Source organism: Parasteatoda tepidariorum, chromosome 11, assembly GCF_982258835.1.
Source record: "Parasteatoda tepidariorum strain Cologne lab strain chromosome 11, Ptep-v5.0, whole genome shotgun sequence".
NCBI classification, from domain to species: domain Eukaryota; kingdom Metazoa; phylum Arthropoda; class Arachnida; order Araneae; family Theridiidae; genus Parasteatoda; species Parasteatoda tepidariorum.
This window is the reverse complement of record NC_141765.1, coordinates 90,330,704-90,353,849: the sequence shown is the minus strand read 5'-3', so window position 1 is coordinate 90,353,849 and position 23,146 is coordinate 90,330,704. Positions and strand designations below refer to the sequence as shown.

The 23,146-nt window shown below is 26.8% G+C and overlaps 1 protein-coding gene across 3 annotated transcripts in view; it reads right to left on the bottom strand.

Annotated features, from left to right (window-relative positions):
- The window catches only part of LOC107451958 (chloride channel protein 2), a 168,695-nt gene that overhangs the window by 61,549 nt on the left and 84,000 nt on the right, over positions 1–23,146 (bottom strand). For all 3 annotated transcript variants that reach the window (XM_016068320.4, XM_087154575.1, XM_087154576.1), the window contains 6 exons: positions 18,728–18,878; positions 17,088–17,219; positions 14,248–14,376; positions 9,104–9,237; positions 2,578–2,655; positions 2,367–2,445 (listed from right to left, as the gene is read on the bottom strand). In XM_016068320.4, the coding sequence (XP_015923806.1) occupies positions 2,367–2,445; positions 2,578–2,655; positions 9,104–9,237; positions 14,248–14,376; positions 17,088–17,219; positions 18,728–18,878 (703 nt within the window). The remainder of the gene's footprint in view (positions 1–2,366; positions 2,446–2,577; positions 2,656–9,103; positions 9,238–14,247; positions 14,377–17,087; positions 17,220–18,727; positions 18,879–23,146) is intronic.

Sequence of the window (23,146 nt, the reverse complement as noted above, 5' to 3'; positions counted from 1 at the left end):
AAATTTATAAAACCAAAAAATTTATCTTTATCAATAAAAAATATTGTACAAAAATATGAGAAACAAAGTAAACTAATTTTTAAATGCTAATTGCTAGCTTCTAAATTAGTAGTACTTTTTATTATTTGTAATAAACTTACACTTTTTTTTATTACCTTTTACATTCCACACACCTTAACAAATTTCAGTCCTTATTATGTAATTTGCTATAAATTACGGGAGTGAAATGAAGAATAAAAAATTTATTACACAATTATAAAATTATCTGTAGTTTGATAAGTCAAAAGTTGATAAAAAAAATTTGATCAAAACTTGTTCAGAATACATTGCATTTTAATATTATAATTTTATTAATTATTCTAAAATGACCTTTTAACTTACAAAATAGGAAACACATAAAATGAATAGAAATCATTCAAAACTAAGAGTTTTTAATAAGTTTGCAAATCACCGGTTTAATTTTTGAATTGTTCTATGTCTGCCACACAGTTTTAAAAAAATACTGTTAAACATATTAATTTATCTATTTTTAAATTTTTTGAAAGGAAGCTAAGTCTTCCTTTTTTTATCCACTACAAGGGCAGTGCTGTAGTGTGTTTTTCTATCAATTATTTTTTTCAATCACTGAAATTTTTTTAATGAATAACAAATAAACCAAAATATGCAACTTGTTATAACTATATTAGAAATTGTAATAATCGGTTACTATTATTTGTATTGGGCTCTTCAGTTAATTTATTTATAGTGAGAGTTTTATTTTATTGAGTAGTTCAGAATACGAATTATCAGAAACTTACTCAATTTTTACTGTTTTGCTGTAATCCAAAAATAATTATTTTCAAATATAAGCTTGATAAATTTTTTTTAAAGAGAGTCATTTATTTCTAAACTGTGTTCAACTCTAAGCAAAATTATTTAACAATGTTGTGTTTGTAAATTTTTAAAACTTAATTTTACTTAGTTAATGTAGATGTCTTTACCTTTGCTTTGTCTGAAATAAACATAATAGTATCTGGTATATGTATATTTTACAAAGACTTTATATTTCGAATCAACAGCAATTTTGAACACACATATAAGCAATATTATTACACTTAGATAGTTCATTTGATATAATTTTATTGAAAATCTATTTTTGATTATATAAAATATGATCTTTTACATTATAATTAAGATGATTACATACTTCAAATAATGCATTTATTATCTTTAAAATAAAGCAATGTTTTGTGAAGGGTGCTAATTTAAGATTTACCATAGACGCTTTCCCTAGATACGCCTCTGATATATAAGTGGAAAAAAAGGGTCAAAAAAATAATAAGGAAGTAGCCGTCATTCAAACAATAGTGTTACTAAGATGTCTTTATTTCAGCATCATTTCTCATAGAAATTTTTAATTTTTAAGGAGTTTACAATTTAGGTGAACCTTTAGAATAGGTCATATAAGCATTTTAGAAACAAAATATATCACATTAGTGCTAATTTCATGTGAAATTTACCAATATACATTATTTGTTTTACACTATTTTAATACAGAGCCTTGTTTGTGAGAAATTTGGAAAAACCTGTAGAAACGCCCTCTTTCAGGACAAGTTTTTGATCTAGGAGCAGATGCTAGACTCCCTGAAGGGGGCAAAGCTTAAAATTGCCACATTGAGACAATACGTAAGCAATTAAAACAAAAATCCTTTGCCAGAAATTTATTACTTATTGAAATCCCTAACTACTGGCATAAAAAGGCAGAGATAGAAATAGTAAATCGATTTATACAAACAATGAAATCTATGTTTCAGGGATATGCTCGAATGGTGTAGTTTTTTATTTTAATTTAATGTTTATTATGAACATTTGACTATGGGAAAACTATCAAGAGGTTTTGTAAAAGAAGTTTGTATATACCTATATCAATACAAATTTTAAAATGAATAATGTTACATTTCCAAATTACATATATGTTTTTACAAACTGATATTTTAAGAAATTGACTATAATAAACATCTGACATATATCACAAGCAAATATGTATGTTTTCCAACTAATTGGTTTATTAAATTTATGTAGCTAATTATAATTGATTCTGATAATGAATCTTTCTTAAAATACATAGGCTATTTTTATGTAGAATTCAATGTCTGGTTGAGCTAACATATAAGAAATATACAAATAGCATAAAAACATGATATAAGAAATGATAATAAATAATGATTCAATCCTTTCTTTATGTTGACAACCAGCCAATCTTGGCCACTAAAGCGAAGTTAATGCATGCAGTCAACTTACACAGGCTTCACAAGACAATTTTTTATTTTGCAATTTATAAAAGTAAAAAGGTTCAATAATTGAAATAATATATAACAAAAAACTACCTCCAATTGGTGCAGCAAAACTGCAAGCAACTCCGACTGCACATGCAGCAGCAAGCATTTCACTTGTCCGAGATTCATTCTAAAAAAAATTAAAATTAAAAAATCATATCTGAATTCATAATAAGGCTTGTTCAAATTCGTAATTAGTATCAAAATAATTAACAAACATCAAAAACATTCGCATTTTTAAAACTAAAACTGAAATACATACTTCGTAAATGCCTTTAAATGATGTAACCAATTTACTAAGTAGTGTAGCGACAATGCTTGCAACATGAACAAAAGGGCCCTACAAAAATTTAAAACTAAGGTTAGTTGTTTTTCAATTAAAAATAAATAAATGTAATTTTATAATACTAAATACTGCAGTAATCCAGAAATTAGCATTAGAGAGAAAAACTAATGCAACTAAGTACATTGGATGAATAATTATTACCACCTAATAAAAAAAATTACAATTAAATAGAAATTTACATTTGAACTACCGTAATTTATGGAAGAAACACCGCACCTATCGTAAACGCCGCACTTGTGATAATGAGACTTAAAAGAAAAAAATCATGGTAAACGCCGCACCCATAATAACGATTTAGCGGCAAAAGTGAATATATAACATTAATTCCTTATAAATACTGCTAATGTTTTAAATTAAAATATAAATTAATATTTATAAATGTATAATTATAATAAAATCAAGAATGTAATTTGCTATTGTATATTTTGGAAAAACTGCTCAGAACAACATGTTACAATCGGCTGTTGGTGCCATCGTTAGGTAAAAAATTTAAATAACTATATTTATATTACTTTAATATAAATGATTTCTTTTACATTACAGTATAGGACCCAAAATTTGGCACTCACGGGACCGCCGAAATTCCGTATTTCGGAATTTGCAGAATTTCGGATCTCTTCCGGAAATTCCAATATGGCGCCCGTATATTACGATAATTCAATTACGCTGCTAATTTCAGAAAAACCAATAAATTTAGCTAAGTTTCAATTGAAGATTTTGATGGGGTGAATTTAAAACTGTCCCATCTTTAGAAATTTCATTAATTAAAATAATAATCTATAAGATATAACCACGAAGAAATAATCCGAAGGATAAATAATTCAAGATGAAATAATCCGAAAAAGAAATAATCGTTTCTTCTTCAGAGCGAGATCATTGTTCTCGTTTTTTCTTTTACATAACATTTTGTTTTAACATAAGATGCTCACCTCGGAAAAAAAAAGCTAACAAGGAAGTACAAAAAAAGTAACAATTAATGGCAAGAACCTATCAATGAATAACTACAAAAAGAAGCAAACAACTAATAACGATAAAAAAAAACAAGTTAACAAAAAAAAAGTAACAGTTAATAAGCAATAAAAAGATAAATAAATCGCATTTTTTTAAAAAAAAAAGCAGCAAAAGGGATAGAATTCATTTTGTACACCAAGTGAGAAAGATGTTTCAATGTCAAAAGGGTGTGGCTAATTTATAGTCAGACAGAAGAGGGAAATGTGGGGGGACAAACCAGTAAAGCACTTGCAGAGCTGTCAAGATTGATTCATCAGTTTCTCCCAACTTGCATTTCTTTATTTTGTTCATTGGAAATGCAGATGTTTTTACTTTTCAATTTCACTTTATTTTAAACTGCTTTAGGAACAGATGTTTTGTTTGCCACAGATTTATAATTTTTTCTCTTCATGTTTTTATTTTTAAAAGATAAAATATAGTTACTTCCTTCAAGAGAAAAAAATTCCAAATAAAAAGAAAATATGACTGATTTTTTTTTCTCTTATCATTAAAATTTCTTTAAAAAAAAAAAATTGGTCGGATTAAGTGCCGAATTTCGGGTTCCATACTGTACTACATATTTACATTTTATAAATATTTTTTTTAATTTAATTTATTTATTTTTTGGAAATATACCTCTTTTATTCCAATAAGAAGATATCAGTTTATAAGTCGCGTTCATAACAACGATGTATAAATATTAGCAAATACTAAAGAGAAAACTTTCCGCAATTTAATTTCTCCACAAAGCACGTTCTAACAAAGAAACAGAGTGAGGAAAAATGTGAAAGAGCTATCAATCAAGCGGTTTTGCGGGAACTAGATCGAGATCAACCCACTTTCTTTAAGGGGTGGTGGGTTATCAACAGTGGCGCCATCTTTTGCCATAATTCGAAACTATTTTGATTTAAAAAAAAAAATTTCTTTGAAAAACGTAAAATTTATTTTTAAAATATCGTAAACGCCGCAACCGGCATAAACGCTGCAATTAAAATTTTAAAACTTTTAAACTCGTAAACGCCGCGGCGTTTCTTCCATAAATTACGGTATATAGAATTATTCAAAAGCTGCTTGAATTAAAATTATTTAAAAACAATAGTTTAAAGTAAATATTTTCTGAGAATGCTATTTTAAATTGAAAAGTTAAAACAGAAAAATAATGATTTCATGATAACGAACAGTAGAAATGAATTCATGATTTACACGTTAGTTAATTATTTAACTAAAATTTTGCATAATTTTATTTCAGTAAAATTTTTTGTGTGAATTATAATTTATTTTGATTCAATTCTTTGCTTGCATCCAAAGCAATAGAAATATTACAATCTGATTTTGTTTTTCAGGAGTAAGTTTGATTACAGAGTTTAAATTTTCAGTTACTTAGCTTAAAATCCTATAATTTACTGATTAGTTTACCTCTGATCTGCTTATTTCATGATTTCTATAAACAAAATTCAAAGGACAGTGGAATGTAGGCGAGGGAAGGAAATGTGAAATTTGCCTTTTAATTGTATTCCTTTAATTTTCTTAAAAAACTGATGATGTATATTTATTGAACATGGCAGTATCTTTTAAAGTATAATATTCATAGTCATCTCCCATTCAGCATATGAAGTACATTCTGAATGGAATCTTCCTTAGAATTTCTACAGATTTTTATTATAAAATTAAACAAATACAATCCAGTTTTCAATGTGTTCAGATAGGTAGTTCAGTATTATACCTTTTTCTAATTTTAGATTTTTGAAAACTATTTAGGCTTTTGCACAATTAATCTTAAATGAATTTTTCAGCAGAAGGTTAATTTCACAGTAAAGTCAACCAGGTGACCAAAATTTTAAAATTAATACTTTCAAGCAAACAAGGTATCATTTTGAAGGTAAAAAACTGAAAATTTAGAAATAATACAGGGGTCTGTTTAGAAGAAATTTGGGTCCGTTAACGGACCCTTCACAAAATATCTTTTAATAAAAACGGACCCTTCACAAAATATTTTAACTTAAAAACGGACCCTTCACAAAATAATTTATCTTTTATTCGGACCCTTCACAAATTTGTTTATCTTCATTATTGTTTTGTTAATCAATAAACCTTTCCCAGGAAGGGGGGGGGAAGAAAGACAGATGTAAACGAACTAAATTTTGTCTTTGGTAGACACTTCTTCCTTTATTCGTCCGAAATTAATATTCTGCGTTCAGCAGTATAGGCTAAATACCAAATATTTTTAAGTTGCATCGCTAATTTAGAAGCTGCAATTGCTGTTTATTTTTTAAAATTTAATTTTTTTAATTATAATTTTACAGTGTTGAGCATAATCTTGTATGTCTTTACAATTTCAAAACTCCTTGAAAAAGTTTTTTTGCAATAACAAACCCCATTTTCACAAATTCACAAACAAAAACGGACCTTTCACAAAATGTCTCGACAGATCCCTGTAATAACTTTTAACTTATTAATATTAGTTTTAAATAAATTATAGGCAGTTAAATGAAAAGCTACATCATTTGAAATTTTTAATCAATGTAAAGAATCTCTAACAAGTACAGTTTTTTTGAAAAATTCACACTATTAATAGAAAATGAAATAAATAATAATTAAACAGTATCAAGACAGGTAGTCTAGCACAAATGGGTTGAAACATTTCACATTTTTATCTACAAAACGTGCACTTTTGCACGATGGGACTCTTGTTATTTACGTCCAACCGCCAAAATACATGATTTATAGTACCCTGCTACTAAGATTTAACAAAATAAAAGTATTTTCAGTTTTTGGCAAAATTCTATGTCACATTTGTATAATCTTTTGGTTTTATATATCGGTTTTATTATTAACTTAAAATAAAAATAATTTTATTGTAAATTGATAATTAATTATTTTTAGATCAGACACCATTGATTTTCTTTTCATTACATTTGTTTTTACCTATTTCCATCTCATATTTTGCTTTTTCTTTATAAAATGAAGTGAAATAAGAATCAAACCATCTAAACATTCTTTTAAGTTAATTTAGAATAATGTATTTCATCTCACTAACCTAATAAAGTTTGCTTAACTATGCTGCATTTAAAGTTATTTATATTATGAACTTAAAATAGATCAATAAATTTTTTTTCTTCATTTTTTTCAAGATAAGCAACTCAATTTAAATTTCTTGAGAAGGAACTTAACTACATTTAGAACATTTAAAATCAATTATTTTGCTTAGCTAGAAAGAAAAAATGCATGTATTTTGAGCCAAGCTTTTTTTTCAGAATATTCTGCAGTTACTTATTTTTTTGTATTTATTTGTTAAATAAAGCAACTTTGACCCGTATTCAGAAACAGTTCTTGAGTTTATGCATATGTTCAATTTTACTTTAGTTAGCATGAATGCTTGCTGAAGGGCTGCCATTTGCATTCAGATGAAAGTACCAGATCTTGCTACTACAAGATAGTGCACCAGGGACAAACTCAATTTTTGCGCCTTGACGCATACAATAAATATTGATGATATAATGTCAGACTTAAAGAATTTTTTTAGGTATCTTATAAGTTTAGATTCTATGAAACTAAATTCCTTAATTAAATCTTACATGGAAAAAGATTTCACAATTTCAAATTAACGAAACTCGATAATGTAAAAACGTTACTCTAATTTGATTTAAAATTGAACAGTATATGTTACCAATACAGTTCCTATTATACTTAGATGTTTGCTGTGTTTCATTGAATGATAAGCATTTATAGTTTCTTACTGTGATGCCAAGTTGCAAAAATAATTTAAAAAATAATAAATCTATATGCAAAGCAAACTACAATAATGATACATATCCTTTCAATTTTTAGGTAAGTCGGATAAAAATTTAAAGTAGTTATTGGGCCCATAATTGGCAAATGAAACTGGGGCAGGGATATTTAAAAGATAAAGAAAATTATTTTGAAATTCATTTTTAATTATTTCTTATAAATTTGATGCATCTCTTAATCTACTACCAGGCATATATGCTCTTTCTTGTCCCCCGCTAGCTATGCCACTTAATTCAAGTAAAAGGTATATCGATCAATATTGTCTGCTTTGATACAAATACAATAGATTGTAAAAACTGTATGAAATAATTTTATGCAGGCTACATGCAATAAATAAAGCAATAAAATCAATATTTCACCCATGTGAAAAGATTTCCTTTTTTAGTGACAGTTATTAATTCCTTTTTTACTTTTTTTAATTCCAGGATTTTTAAAATCATTAGTTATGTAAATATTGCTTAAATATGAGTTGTATTTACGTTATTGTTAAGTTACAGCACAGTTAAATTTTAAATTTTTTACTTTTCAACCAGCTATTAGAAGATGGAAAATGTTATAAAACATATTGATCCACCAATTCTAACAGGAAATTTAAATTTAAAGAAGCTATTTAATGAAAAAATGCTTTTAGTATTAACATAAAAGTTAAAGGAATTTCCAGTATAATTGTTATCTTTAACTCTAAATTTTATCCAACTTGAAGAATTTAAGTTAGATACCAAATTAGTTACACATCATATATTATAAGTTAAGAACTGCATAGAATTCTTTGTTCAAACCTCAGTTTTGAAATTCAGAAAATTAACATTTAAATTACAAACAAATTCATAGAGTTTAGACAATTTGTAAATGAGTAATCATTTCTTGCTTTCGTGTAATTTATGTCCGACACCAACAATTTAATTTGAACTTATTATAATCAGTTTTTATAAAACAAACTATTTTTTGATAGATCATGATATACCAAATATTTGATACAAGAAATTGATTTACTTATATTTCATGAGAGTTTCTTTAAGAAATTTAATGTTCATTTTTTACGTCCGACATCAAGGAATTGCCTGGAATCTTAATTCACTTTTGCCAAAAAAATTAAAACAAATAATGAAAAAAATGTGCAGAAGTTTTAAAAGTGTTTAAGCTCTATTTCCCAAATTTCGGGAGAGCTTTTTGATTACACTTTATTTTACAGATATGCTGTAGAGTGTTATTCCATCATTAACAGTTTTTTAAAAAAAATATGGCTAAAATAAAAATTTGAACCTAAAAATAATATATTGAAGAAAAGATGCTAGAGTTGAATTTCTTCATTTCTTTACTTAAAAGTTTATAATTTCAAACTTGAAGAAGCATATTTATATGATTCAGGCTTTAGATATTAAATTTAATTTTGATCAATGAGTGAAGTTAGTTGTCCACTAATTCTTCTATAAAATTTGTGAATCAGTGTTTTCAATGTCATGTGAGAAATATTTTATAAGATATACCTAAAAAATTTGAGTGGTCATAGGATGGGACTAATAAGAATAATAAACAAAAAATGTTAGAATCAAAAAATTTAAAATTTATTAAAAGAAAAGAAGGAAATGTTAATACTGAGATAAGAGTGTTTCCATCATTTTAATAAACACTTGCATTTGTCTTAAAAAAACAAGATTAACACCTCTTTTCCAATGGGCAAGCCACTTCCTAATGAACATGTTAATCCAACTACTTTAGAAACTAAGGTTCTAAATGTTAAATATTCCTTTAACACTACTCCACGTAATACAGTTTTCATTTCAGGAATGCCAGAACCTAAAGAAGATAGGCAGATTATTGCTAAATTTAGAATATGTAAACATATAAAAATGAATATTCATTAAAAGTATAGAGAATTTAAAACAAAACCAAAATGTATTGATTATGGCTAACAAAAGTTAAGTGAGTTTAGAAGTTGTCATTATGCTTGAGGCATTATTAATTAGCTAATATAACTGATAAAAAATTATGCATTTATAACAAAGTAAATCATTCACCATAATTTCTATAAAATTTTAAAAAAAGGATGTAATTTCCTTAATTTTAAGTCAACAGTTTCATATTGAAAAACAGAGCTAAATGAATATCTTTTAACTGATTTTTTACACTGCTCAATAACATTTCTACTTCCACATTTTAATGATAAACACTTGTAGCATTGTAACACTACAAGTAAACACTTGTAATACATTCTCGGTTACCTTTTTTTGACCCTCCTTGCACTGACATCACTACTAATAAAATCAACTTGTTACTATATCAATGATATCAAAACCTAATGCATACCCACCAACGTTTATGCGAAATTTTATTTTTACATTTAAAGTGGTCGTAAAATTTTTTCTTTTTATTATTTGCATTTATAAATTTAACTTAAAATAGTTTTGACCTCCACTTTATTTTAACAAAACAAACATATATATTTATCAATGTTAATCTCACGTTTGCATGCTTAAACTACTATGAAATTCAAAGTATGTTTCTGCCTGTAATTGTAATTAAATTTTGATTATACTACCACTTGGAAAAGCCATTCTCAAAATGATTAAAAGTTGGCAGGTATGCATTTTGTTTCCTTTTTTTTCTTGTATCTTTCAAATTTTATTATCATGTAGGTTAAGAGATTTTTACCCATTTTAACCAATAATAACATAGGTTAAAAAAAGATGATTGTTGAGTATCAATTTCAATTCTATTTCTTAATGCATTATTTAATGGCCTTTGTTCAGGAATAAAAATTTGTATTCTCTAAAAACAATTAGCTTCTTTTAATCAAAGAAGGTTTCTCTAATTCAGATTTAAAATCAAATTCATAAGAAAATTAATGACGAATACATCCTTAAAGTGGATGGCGTTTTCAATATCGATGTAAGCAATAACAATTTAGAGCTTTTTACCTGCTCTAGATCCAGTTAGAAAGTTTGCAATTGCTTACTACAGCTTATTCTGCAAGGTGATATTTTCAAACGGATAATTTTGTTTTCAATAAAATAAATAAATTAGATAATATCTGAGCTCAAATCTGCTGTTTTTCATAAGATATTAATGTTATTAAGTAATTCTGGTGAGTTTGAAGTAAAAATTTGTTTTAGTTATTTATAGATACATTGTTAAAAACGGTGACATGGTTGCTAGATTTTTTTGGCGGTCCTGATTTGGCTTTTTCCATTTGTTTATTACTGTTTGCTCTTGTTGCGAGCTGTGCACCATCTTACGTTAGTGTTAGCATATTGTTCGAGCAGCAAGATTAAGTTTATAAATTAAAATTCAGGTTCAAATTTGACATATATTATTGAATATATGAGTTGGCATAGATTATTGAAAAGGTAAGAAGTGTTTTATAACGATTCTTTTTTCAAAATGTTAGGTTTACATATTTATTATTGATCAAACCACGTGTTACTTCTACCTAACATTACTATTTCACAATTAATGCTAAAATTATATACCCTTTATAATTTTAACATTAATAAAATGATATAAGCGTACAGTCTTTTCACTATTTTTCTTATTATATAATGACATCTTTATCAGTTATTGGATGTGGTATTTAGACTTAGAATTCATTGTTAACACAAGTAATAATTAAACAAATAAATACAACGTTTGCAAGAACTATTATTCAAAAGAATCTCAAAACGCAATAATCATGTTTTGAGTCAAATGGCTTCAAAATACACCAGAAACAGTAACCCAGAAGTATAGGTGGTGAGGAGCCTGCAGCGCTCTCTAGTGCAGAAAACACCATCCATAGGACAAAAACTTTTTCATGGACTTAAACAATTAATCATTGGTTATTGGCAAATCATTGGTATTGTTTTTCAATGGAAAGATTCTGTGCTTATTGATTTTGTTTTTATTAAAAGATTTGAAACACAATAAAAGTTAAAGAAAAATAAAGCAAAATATACCAGATAACTTTTTTTCTTTAGCTGATATTGAAAAGCTGCATACAACTCACAAGTTCATTCTATTTTTAGAAATTATAAAATAAAAGCTTTAAAAACCACAATAATAACTTTCATTTAAGCTTGCAATTTGGGTAAGGGAGTCAAAAGAAATGGATCTGTAACAGAAGTTAATTTGCTGAATGATTTTTGATCCAATAATAACACTACATGAGAAGTGGGCAATTTGAGGAGAGAATTTTCTAATTTCCCTTGTTATTTCAATGGAAGGAAATCAATAGACGATTTTTAATTATAAAAAGTCTTAAAATATGTTCTTTTACTGTGTTGCACTTGGATCTATGAAGAATCTCATAAAAGGAGGAATTTGATAGGTAGTTTTATCAAATTTTGGCATTACAATTGCATTACTTACTTTATGAATGAAATTTCAGCATATGCTTTTTTTCCTTAAATGTGATTATTGCATTTCATTCATTCTAAAATCTAAATTTATACATTTAAAACTGTCTTACAAGTGAATATAAACATGTAAGAAAACTATTTAACCATAAAGTAATGATTACATATCATAGAATTATTTGAAATTTTTATTTCCTCCCTGTTTTGTTTCTTTACACTGTATTTTTTTTTTTCATATCCTGATTATAATCCAGGGACTATCTGTTAAAAAGTATTAAACTGGTTCCTGCAGATAATCTTGCAAAATTATTTTCTGCAAATTAGAAATCGTGAATTTTCCATATGCTTTCATCAGCTATAAAGGTGAGGGACTATTCACGTTGGATGTGAAACATTTGCTTATGTAAATTCAAAAATGCAATTTTTCTTTTAAAATAATTTTAAAATTATCATTACAAATTAATATTATCATTACAAAATTATTATTATACAGTCAAACCTTGCTATAGTGAACACAGTTTATAATGAATTCCTGGATATAGTGAAAGAAATGTTTGGTCCCATGCCTTGTTATACATGTATAATGTTATTTTTTGTGGATAAATTGAACAAAAAAAAAAGTGAGGAAGTTATGAACCTTTTTCTGTCTTCGACTGATTTTTTTCCTCATTTTTTTGTAATAATTTTGAAATTTCTGCTTCAAAATAAATACATATACTGAATTTTAAAACCATCTATAGAGTGGAATTTAGGGATAAGGATTTTTCTCGTTTGCTTCTTTTATCTCACTTTCCTATCTCTAAACAAAGGTTAACCCAGACAGATGTTGCACATTGTAAGGGGTCAGTGGGGTCAATATCCATTTTTTGTCAGAGGGAGTGCGTTGGAATGCGTACTTATTCATTATTAGTCAAAGTGATGGATCTGTGTTAATAAGGTCCTCCTCTCAACTCCTTTTTACTCTCAGTTTAGTTAAAGATGCCTGCAGATAAGTGTCCCAAATTAGACTATGGCTAGCGGTGAAAGTAAAAGGTTCTCCATTGAAGATGAAATAGGCATAATCAGAAAAATTGAAAATGGATGTAATCAAGCAGATATTTGCAAGGATTATAAATTATCCAAATCTACAATTTGTAACATATGGAAAAATGGCATTTAACAATTTCTGCTCATGAAAAAAATTTAGATGACAGAAAAAAGTTGAGAAAAACGGATCACAAGGATGCTGAAGAAGCATTACCAAAGTGGTTCAGCATTCAAAGAAGCCGCAATCTTCCAGTATCTGGACAAATGCTTTGAGTCAAAGCCAATGAATTTACTAAGCGATTTGATGAGACTACTTTTATGTGTTCGAATTGCTGGTTTGACAGGTTTAAAAAGTGGAATAACATAAATTCAGGAAAAATTATCGGAGAGTCAGGAAGTGTTTCTATATCTGATGCTACTGATGTTGTCTTGTACTGATTTTGAAGACTATATGAAGGTTTTTAAAAATGTTTTAAAAACTGTCCTTTCATGGGCATGGACAACCTTGGCCTTAAGGTTCTTTTCTGGAATGCCGGTGGCCTTACTATTGACAAGTTCATCTGCTCTTAGGGACTTAGCTGATGAAAAAGTGTGGGCTAGCCTTCTTGATGACCAGCAGCGCTCTCACCTTTCCCTCCTTCCCAGAGCCGAAGAAGTTGCTTGTCTTAGAATAATTACTTGACATGACCTTGCAGGCCCACCTATTTAAAATTAACCTCAGGGGTCTGTCTAGGTTTTTCTGAGAGGTACCTATTTTGTGAAAATTTAGACATAATTTGTGAAAAATTAAAAATTATATTAAAAAATCAACACAAAAATATGGATTTATCTTTTGTTAAGGGATGCAAAAATAAAATTTTAAGAAAAAGTATTTTGTGAAACTACCATTTTTCCTAAAGTTGAATTTGTGAAACTACCATTTTTCCTAAAGTCGAATTTGTGAAGGTACCGCTAAACGGTAGTAAATTCGGCCTGGACAGACCCCTGAACCTGGTCAATTCACCTCGTTGTGTGCTCTGTAACACTTCGCCTATGACTGGGGAGCATCTATTTGATTGCCCCTCTCTTCTTGACATTTGTTCCTGTGATGACTTTTGTGCCCTCTCACCTTCTGGGGCTACTTCAGTGTTGTATTGGACTGCAAGACGCCTTATGTCTGAGAAGCTGATGGCGGGCGTAATAAAAAAATTAAAAAAACATTCTGATGTTGATGATTGGAAAAGAAATTTTGGAATGGTATCTCTCAGAAATCAGGAAGACAGCAAGTAAATTCTTTAAAATTAGAAAAAATGCATTTTTTGTTAAATATAATGTTAGCATAATTAATTTAAAATAACAATTTATGACAAAATAACTAGAATATTAAAAATTTTACACAGAAAGTATGTCAGGCAAGTTAAGTTGTCACTCATCAATAATGTGATAAAGAAAAACTAAAAACTAGACTTACCAATTGCTTGAGGTGCAATGATATGTACAAAACCAGATGCAAATAAAATAAGAGTGAGAGGAAATGCAATCCAAGCTAAATACTGTAAAAGTGGATGCCTCGCTAAATCACGATATAACCAAATTCGAGCTATGAATAAATAAAACTTGTCATTAATAATAAAATTTATCTAATAAATTGATCATCAAATATTAAACATATTTGTATTGAAAAACAGGGAATATATTCTAAATTCATTTACTAAATCCTCAAAGTAATTAAAATAAAAATCTGACTCATGAATAAGGCAGTGTTATAGGCATCAGTAGACCCAATATTAATAGTTAGACTTTGAAGTTTTTGCACAATCTGTTTTTCTTCTTCTTTTTTTAATGGAAAAAGATTTTAAAGAAATTAATCTAGGTATGTTTTCTAGAAGTTAATTAAACCAAAAAAGTGAAACAAAAATACTATTCTTAGTTGTCTTTACTAAAATTTTAAATCTGAAATTGGTCTAATGACAGATAAGAAATGCAAAATTAGTACATTTCTCTTGAATTGAAAATTCATTATTGTGCCAAAATATCAGTAAAAAACATTTAGAGAGATTTGAAGGACTTAAGGTAGCACTCTCAATTGGACTCAAGCATTTCAAAGAATTTGACATCAACGAGACCAACTAAAAGTAAATTAATATTGATTGAGTTTATATACAAGAAAGTTAAACTCATTAAATGTTTACCACAAGAAGACTGCCTTGAGAATATCATCTAGTTTCTTTTGTCAATCAAAACTTTGTAATTATTTGTATTGCCTATTGCTTTTAAGCAAAATGTTTTCATAATTTACATACTTATAAATTGAAACATTGGGAAAGTTTTCTAATTCCTTGTAGGAAAAGCTAGGGAATGTTCAATGTTCTATAACTTTTACACACTTAGTAAAATTTTTTTGATAGAATGAGAAAAGATGATTAAAAATTACTGCAAGTATTTCAAAATCCAAAGAATTGATACATAAGTGCCATAAAGTGAAACTACTATACATTTTTCACCATTCTAAAATTATTTGAATTACATTTTATGAAAAATAAAAACAATTACTATTCCCTAATTATTAATTTATTTACATAGTTTAAAAAATAGTAAATAATAAGAAAATTTGAAATAATTAAAAACAATTTCTTCATTATGCTAAATACATATATTTGTTTGGGAAAATAAATATCTTGAGTACATTGTAAATTTACTCAGTTTGACACACTGCATGTTCCAGGCTTGCTAATTTTTGGAAATGGTTGCAATTTTATTAGCTGCTCCCTAAATGTGTTCTGAATTGTTTTAAATGTGACAAAAGAAAATGTATTGTTTGACTTTCAATATTCAGATTTTTTTAATTAAATTAATTCAGAACAACTTACTTCATTAGTGTAACAAACTTAGTTATAAATATGGAAAATTATGTTTAAAAAATTATTGCATTTGAATAAATTTATTGATAATTTGTAAGCAAAAGTAATGAAGTTTGAGTTATTATTGATGGTATAAAAGTGTTGTTGATAAAGAGGTTGCCTCAAAGACATATCAAGTTGTCTTGTTGGCGATTTGATCAAAAGATGCAAGCATATCTAGAGGTATGGATATGTTGCATTGCTACAGGTGTCAAAATTTCACTTTTCTTTTTCCAAGCTTGGCTTACCTTCTTTTGGTTATCCTATATGTTGTTAACTTTCTTTCATAATATGAGTTCTTCCTCCAAAATTTTTCAACGGCAAAATTGTACTTGGCATATCAAACCTCATACAAATTTGCACAGTAGCACAGTTGGTTAAAGAAGTAAAAGTTTTAAAAGCTAAATTTTGAAAATAGTTTTTTATTACTAACTTCATTTAATTGTTCATAAAAAATATTTTAGAAAATTTTTGTAAATTAAAAAATTTTTTAATTTAAAATTTAACAGTAAGGTACAATATAGTGTACCTAATTTTGTACACTTTTATCTCAGTATAAAAAAATAAAGCTCACTTGTGAGCAATGCAAAAACATGCACAAAAATATTTAGATATTTTATCACAAATTAACCAGCATTATCAACTTTATGTTATAGTTAAACTATATTTTTTCATGAAGAAAATGAATTATAGTTTTTTTAAAATAAAAAATGAACAGAAACTTTTTTTCTTTGAAAAAAGAAAGAAATTTTTAACATTTTTATAACTATTATTTAAAAAAGAAAGTTTAATAAAACAAGAAAGAAATAAAAAAATAAGAAAAATCTAAAAAACTAAATTAAGTGTAGGGATGAAAAACATTAGATAAGATAAATGGTAGGAGCTAAAAATGAATTGATTTGTGTTTGTAACCTAACGTTTCACTTAATAAATATTCTAACAATGAAAGTTCACAAGTAATTAAGAAATTTCATACTGTTTTCTTAAGTAGTAACTAATTATATTATGAATTGAAATTAAATGGGAGGACCCTTACTTTAAAGTGGTTGAAATGAAAATAATTTTTAAAAAAATTCAATTAGAAACAAAAGTAACACTTCCATGTGTTTTCTTTTTTATTTTAAATGTACATAAATGTTGAAATTTTTGGCTTCCTCCCACTTAACATTTGCAACTGCAACATAAATCACTTTCAGGTAGAAATCTCTACAGGGTGTAATGTAGTTTACATAAAATTCTAAACTTTGTACAGTCATAAAAAAAAATGTGTAACATCAAGACCATAATTTTACTTTGAGATATATTAATATATTTTATTATATATAATTAATTGCAAAAATGTTGTATATGGAACTTTAAAACATTAGAAATTAGATCAATATTTTTCTTAAGCACTAAAAATATAGAATACTTCTCAAACATATGGCAATTGCATAGTCCATTCCAAAACTTATTAATGATGTAAGAATTCCAAGAACTGCTAAAAAAACCCAATCTTCTCCCAGCTTTGCAAATGTGTGATGCCAAATTGATGTGAAATAGCCTGAAATAAAAACTCAACAATGTGTATCATATTAGAAAACACTAATATTAAATTCAAATGTAAAAAGCTTAACATATGAAGTCCTATTTGAAATTCATTTAATAAATTTCAAAGGGGTAAAATGAAAAGGTATTTTTATCTTGATTTTCTTAAAAAAAAAGTAAAATTACTTAATTTTGATTAACTTGAATAAAAGATAATTCAACAACTCCGTATCTAATTTTTATTTCAAAACAATAACTACTAACTAAAATAGTTTTTGATAAGTAACTAGTAACACATATCCAGGGGTGATTGTGAGTCCAAATCAAAATTCTGGAAAATTTCTTGAGTAAAAAAAAAAAAGGTTTAAATCGAAAAATTAGAAAAAAATTTAAACAAGGTTTTTTCTTTTTCTCAATTATTTAGTTTACTTAAAATATATATAAAATTTTACACATGCCTATGATGACCTGGAGAAGTAATTGAAATTTACAAAGATGTCTTTCTTTCTAGAGTTTATGATTATAATAACTATTTACTAATAAAAAATGAATATTAATCTTGAATATAAGCTTTTCAAGTATCTGGCTCTCCCTTACAAACAAATAAAATAAACTGTGTGTTTAAGTTCCACCTAAATAAAAATTTGATTTCCGGAAACTTTTGCAATCAATGATTTTTTGAAGCATCTGAACCTTCGATTTCCGGAAACTACCAGATCACGGTTAGCGAAAAATCCGGATTTTTTCCGGAGCACAAACAGCTCTGCATATCGTAAATCATTAAGATTCAATGTTGAAAGTAAAATTTTGATTAGAAAAGTTAGTCAATTGTATTACATTTACATGTGAAATATGTTAGTTAGAATGGTTCAACAACAATTTCGAATATGAATTAAATTTTTAAGGAAAATTTAGGCAAAGCAAAAAAGATCATGTGTTTTTATCAACAATTTATTCTCAAGATAAAATTTTATGCTGATAAATTATTATTGTAGTTGCCTTACTTTAAAAACAAGATTTTGAGAAAAACATGTTTAGATGTTAAAACATGCTCTGAAATATAGAATGCTTAAATAAGATTTTTTTTTTTACGTAATAAAGGATACAGATCTTTCTCTTTACTACAAACTTTTAGTCTTATCATCAGGCTGTAAGAAATAACAATTTCCTTTTTTTTTAATTTTAGAATTACCTCTACATTTGAAATAAAAAAATAAGTCTTTATTTTCCAAAAACTCTTAAATTTTTTATTTAAGATTTTATTTTAGACTCTGATGTAAGTATTACCATTCTTGAAATTGCAAAAGTTATCCATTAATTACATATTTTCATAAAGTTTGACAATTATATGAATAATAAACTACACTCTTTTTCTTAAAAAAAAAAGAAAAGAAAATTTACAATTCAACTTTTGAGTTTGTGTTCTCATTTGAAGTAATATTCCCTTTTATTGCTCTAAACTACATTAATGCATTAATTTTATTATTAAAAATATTGCTAACAACGTTAAGTTTAAAAACATACCTGCAACGCGTCGCTGCCAAGCACTTCGATAAGTTTTTAACTCTTTTTTTCGTATTGTCTCCTCCTTCTTTCGCAACTTTTGTAATGATTTAATTCTTTTTGCTTCTGCTTTTGCATATGCTTCGAGGTCCTCTTTATACTGGCCATACATCTGTAAAAAGTACACATAGTTGCAATGAATTAAAGCTTCTCTAGTAACACTTCAATGTTCTATTTTTACGATTAAAAGAATAAGATTTTAATTAAGTTGAAGAGGAAATAAAATAATAATAATCAAAAATTTTAGGGCACATTACCAAGCACTTTGAAGCCTGCCAAGACCTAAAGATTAGGCAATTTAAAGCTATTTCTCAAACTTTTATGCCATATGAAAAAACACATTTTAGAGAACAAGTTTTATTTCTATAAGTGCTGTAAATTTATAAAATTTATTCAAATAACTTTTAGGTTCAGGCTATTTCTAACTGGCCCCTTTAATGCTAAAAATGAAAGTCACACAAAATTTAAATATAAAAAAATTCTTAATTATTGTAAAAATTGCGAAATATTTTTTATATATTTACTCTTTCACTTGTGGCAGAATTTTTCCGAGCTATCTGTGACAAAACACTCGAGCACTGATATCTTTCTGTATGATACTTGCAATAATAATAAACATATATGTTACCAATTTAAAATAGCAAAAGCGCTGCAATTCATCACAATGAAGAAAATAATTAAAAATCATGAAATCCATAGTAGGAATTGTTGAAAAAAAGATCGACGACGAAATGACGCGAATCAGACTCTTTAAATGCGTATTTCCCTTCGAGATTAGGTTAGAATAAATATTATCGTATGAAAAATATCGGATTTAAAAACTAAGGAGAAATCAATAGCAATAAGTGCCAATAATTCGATAGAATTATAGCCTTAAAAAGTAAATATTAAAATGCACGATCCGAATTTTCCATATTGTTTGAAATATATCGGGATATTTGAAATTCACATGAAAAAGTGAAAATCAATAACAATAACTGCTGAAAAAATACAATCGAAACACTACATCGATTTACGATACTATGGAGTAAATTGAGCGTGTCAAAAAGTGATTATCTGTATGCATGATTCAAATATTACGTGTAAATTTCTGTAAAAAAGAAAAGTAAATTTTTTTTAAACTTTTCAAAAGAAAAAACTTTCAGCAAGAACTCTGTAACATTCGCGACAATGTCGCCGTGATTCTGCCACGGGGTTCACTACATTGTTCACAAACATAAAAAATCATAGCAAAAATATTTGAATACTAAGAAATATTAATTTATTTGAATTCATTTTTGTGAGGGTGAAAAATTTGATAAATTCACATTTTTTTATAAGTTAAACTTTTCAAAATGATCAGTTTTTTATAGAGTCAAACCTTTCAGCAAAATAGTTATAAATATTACAATAAAAGCTTTGTATCGAATTTAAAGTACTCAAATTCTGCGTTTTTTTTTCATTCTTTTCGGTGAAAGAGCTTTGACAAAGATCTTTAAATAAAAAATTAATTGACAACTTTTTCTAAGTTTTTGGTTAAAAACTAAAGCATATGTACTCTTATTTTAAAATGTGCTTCATATTTTAGTTAACTTACAGGCAAAATACAAAATTATCATAATGCCTAATCAGCAATTAATCTAAAAAATGTTAATACAGGAAATAGGTATAGTTATGAAGTTTGATTGTAAAATAAATTTCTAATCTGTCTCTAAAAACATGCATATTTTAAAAAAAAAATGATGAATTTAAATTTTACTGCCTTCAATGTACCAACCTCTGTTAACCTAAAATGAGAACAGAGCAGGAAATAATCAATGCTTCCAGAGTTTCATTTTTATTTATCATTATTATTTTACATTGTATCAATGGAATCAAATTTTTTCTTTAAAATCCCCACTTGATTAAGAAAATGAAAATAAAAAGATAATTACATGGATATGGTGGTTATTCTAAGAGAGCAATGATATATTGATCTAGGAATGATATGATTAACTATTGCATGAGTTATTGATAAAAATCATAAAAATAGGAATTTTTTTAATTTTTTTAAGGAAATAATCATGAATTCTTTTGATTTGGAATCATAATATTTTGTTTACGTGAAAAACTTCCCTGGTTCATTAAATTTTTTATTTTAATTTCATGAACTGACGTTACCCATCACAATTCCATATTCTTCATGATTTGTTTAATTTCTTTGAAGAAAAAAAAACCTTAAAATCATTTGAAACTATTCCTATAGTCCTGTATAAGTCTAGAAAAGTTTAAAGCAAAATGTTAGACTGGGTGGTAAAAATAAACTGAAATATAAATGTTAAACTGGGGAATAAAAAATAAATAACCAAGATCCAATGAAGTGACCATGTACAATTTTTTAAAAAGTTGAATTGCAAAATTATTGGTTCCATCACTGTCCTTATTGGTTAATTATTAATTGGTTATAGGTTATTGGAAATTATTGGTTATCACTGTCATACGGAAAACAGAAAATAACAACATGTAAAACAGTAAACAACTTGAAAACTACAAGTTGAAAATGAAGTCAAACAGAAAAAAACTATCCTTTTAAACTAAAAGCATTATGAGTATTATTGAATATGCCATTTTTGTAATTTTAACAATTACATTTTTGTCCAATAACTATAGTTTATTTAAAAATAATAATGCGCATAATATAATATTTACATATATATGCCAGCTGCTACTTATAAAAATTTGCATACAATTTATAAAATAATGCCAGTACATTTTTATAGGTTGAAATAATTATTATTACTTCTGCTAATCAAGATAATTAAAGTCAAAATAAATTCAGAGATTGCAAAATTTTCTATCCACTTAATAAATGACATTAAATTAACTTAGAAATGAAGAGTAATACAAAAGTGTAATTATTAATTCCAAATTTTCAATTTTCAGGTATTCAAGAGTTATTTTAAAACAGAAAAGCATAACCATTGTCTTTTTTTTCTGACACAATATGCACACACTTAAAACAAAATCTTTTAAAAAATACATACATGTAATTTACGAGGTCTGCTATAAAGCTGTAAATGAGTTTAAAAATTTTAAATACAATATTTTCTTAAATAGATTATATATTTTACTGCATACTCACAGATTTTAGAATATTCTATAAAATATTTTAACAACTCTAATATAGTAAAAAAAAAAAAAAAAAAACAGGTTTTGGAATAATACTTTATAAGTTGCACTTAATCAAAGAAGGGATTATTTTGATTTCTATGAAACTCGACTGTTAATTTTTTAACATGGGAATTTTCAACAGAATATTGTTGAATATAAAATTTATGAGTTCTCATGTTAAATGATGCAAACAGTTTGATACCCTATAATTCAAAAAATTTCTAATTTCTACTGAATAATGAGAAATAGTAAACAATAATTGAAAATCACTATTATTTGCAATAAATTATCTTGTCAAAAACACATTTTTTACTTCAACTCACCCAGATCACAAAAAGATCAGCCATTCAGAACACAAAAATGTTACCATAGTCCCTGTCAGTCATACTACACAAGGCAAACTAGATGTATTTCTAATAAGACGTATTTCTAATTTCTCTTCATTTCAAAGTTAATTTAATTTAGACTTGAGAAACATGACAGATATGTTCGTTTTCAAGAAATCATCAAATGCTGCACATTGTTGGAATCTTGGACATAAATTTAACTTCAACAATGTCAAAACTATTTCCACTCTACTCACATCAGCTTTGATACCCTGGAATCTTGTTTGATTCATATGAATGTTGATTCCCTAGTTAACAACATTAGTTCTTCATTACCTCTCCATTGCGTGTGGAAATGCATTTTACCCTGATTTGCCCCTCTGGTCAACTGCAGTTTCTTTTATTCTGTTTTTCATCTTTTTTTCTCTCAGGGTTACTGCAGTTTTTCTAGCTTTGCCTCTCACTTTTATTTTTCCATTTTTGTTGGCTACTTTACATTTATATTTCAAATCACTTTTTTTTCTTTTCATTCAAGTTCATGATGTCTTGAAAATTTAGTGTCTGTTTTTGAGAGAGATTGAAACATGTCAAGTGTTATCTCCTATTTATATATTTTGGAACCGAATTTTTAGAAGAGCTCTTTCTTAAAGTTTCAATTTTTAGGAAAGATCAAAGTTTAGATTTTCATGAAATCTTACACAGGCTAAATTTCTTTCTAGATAGTCCTATTACTTTTTATATTGTTGTTTTTTTAAGAAATTAGTATTTTTTTACTGTGAATTCTGGCAATCTTTTGTTAAAATTCATAGAAAACAAAATAATAAAAAAAGTATTTATGAAGAAATCTGCATACCAAAATCCATAATATATCGGTTGAACAATAAATTTTGTTTAAGTTAAACCCACACGTCTCAATTCAATGTTC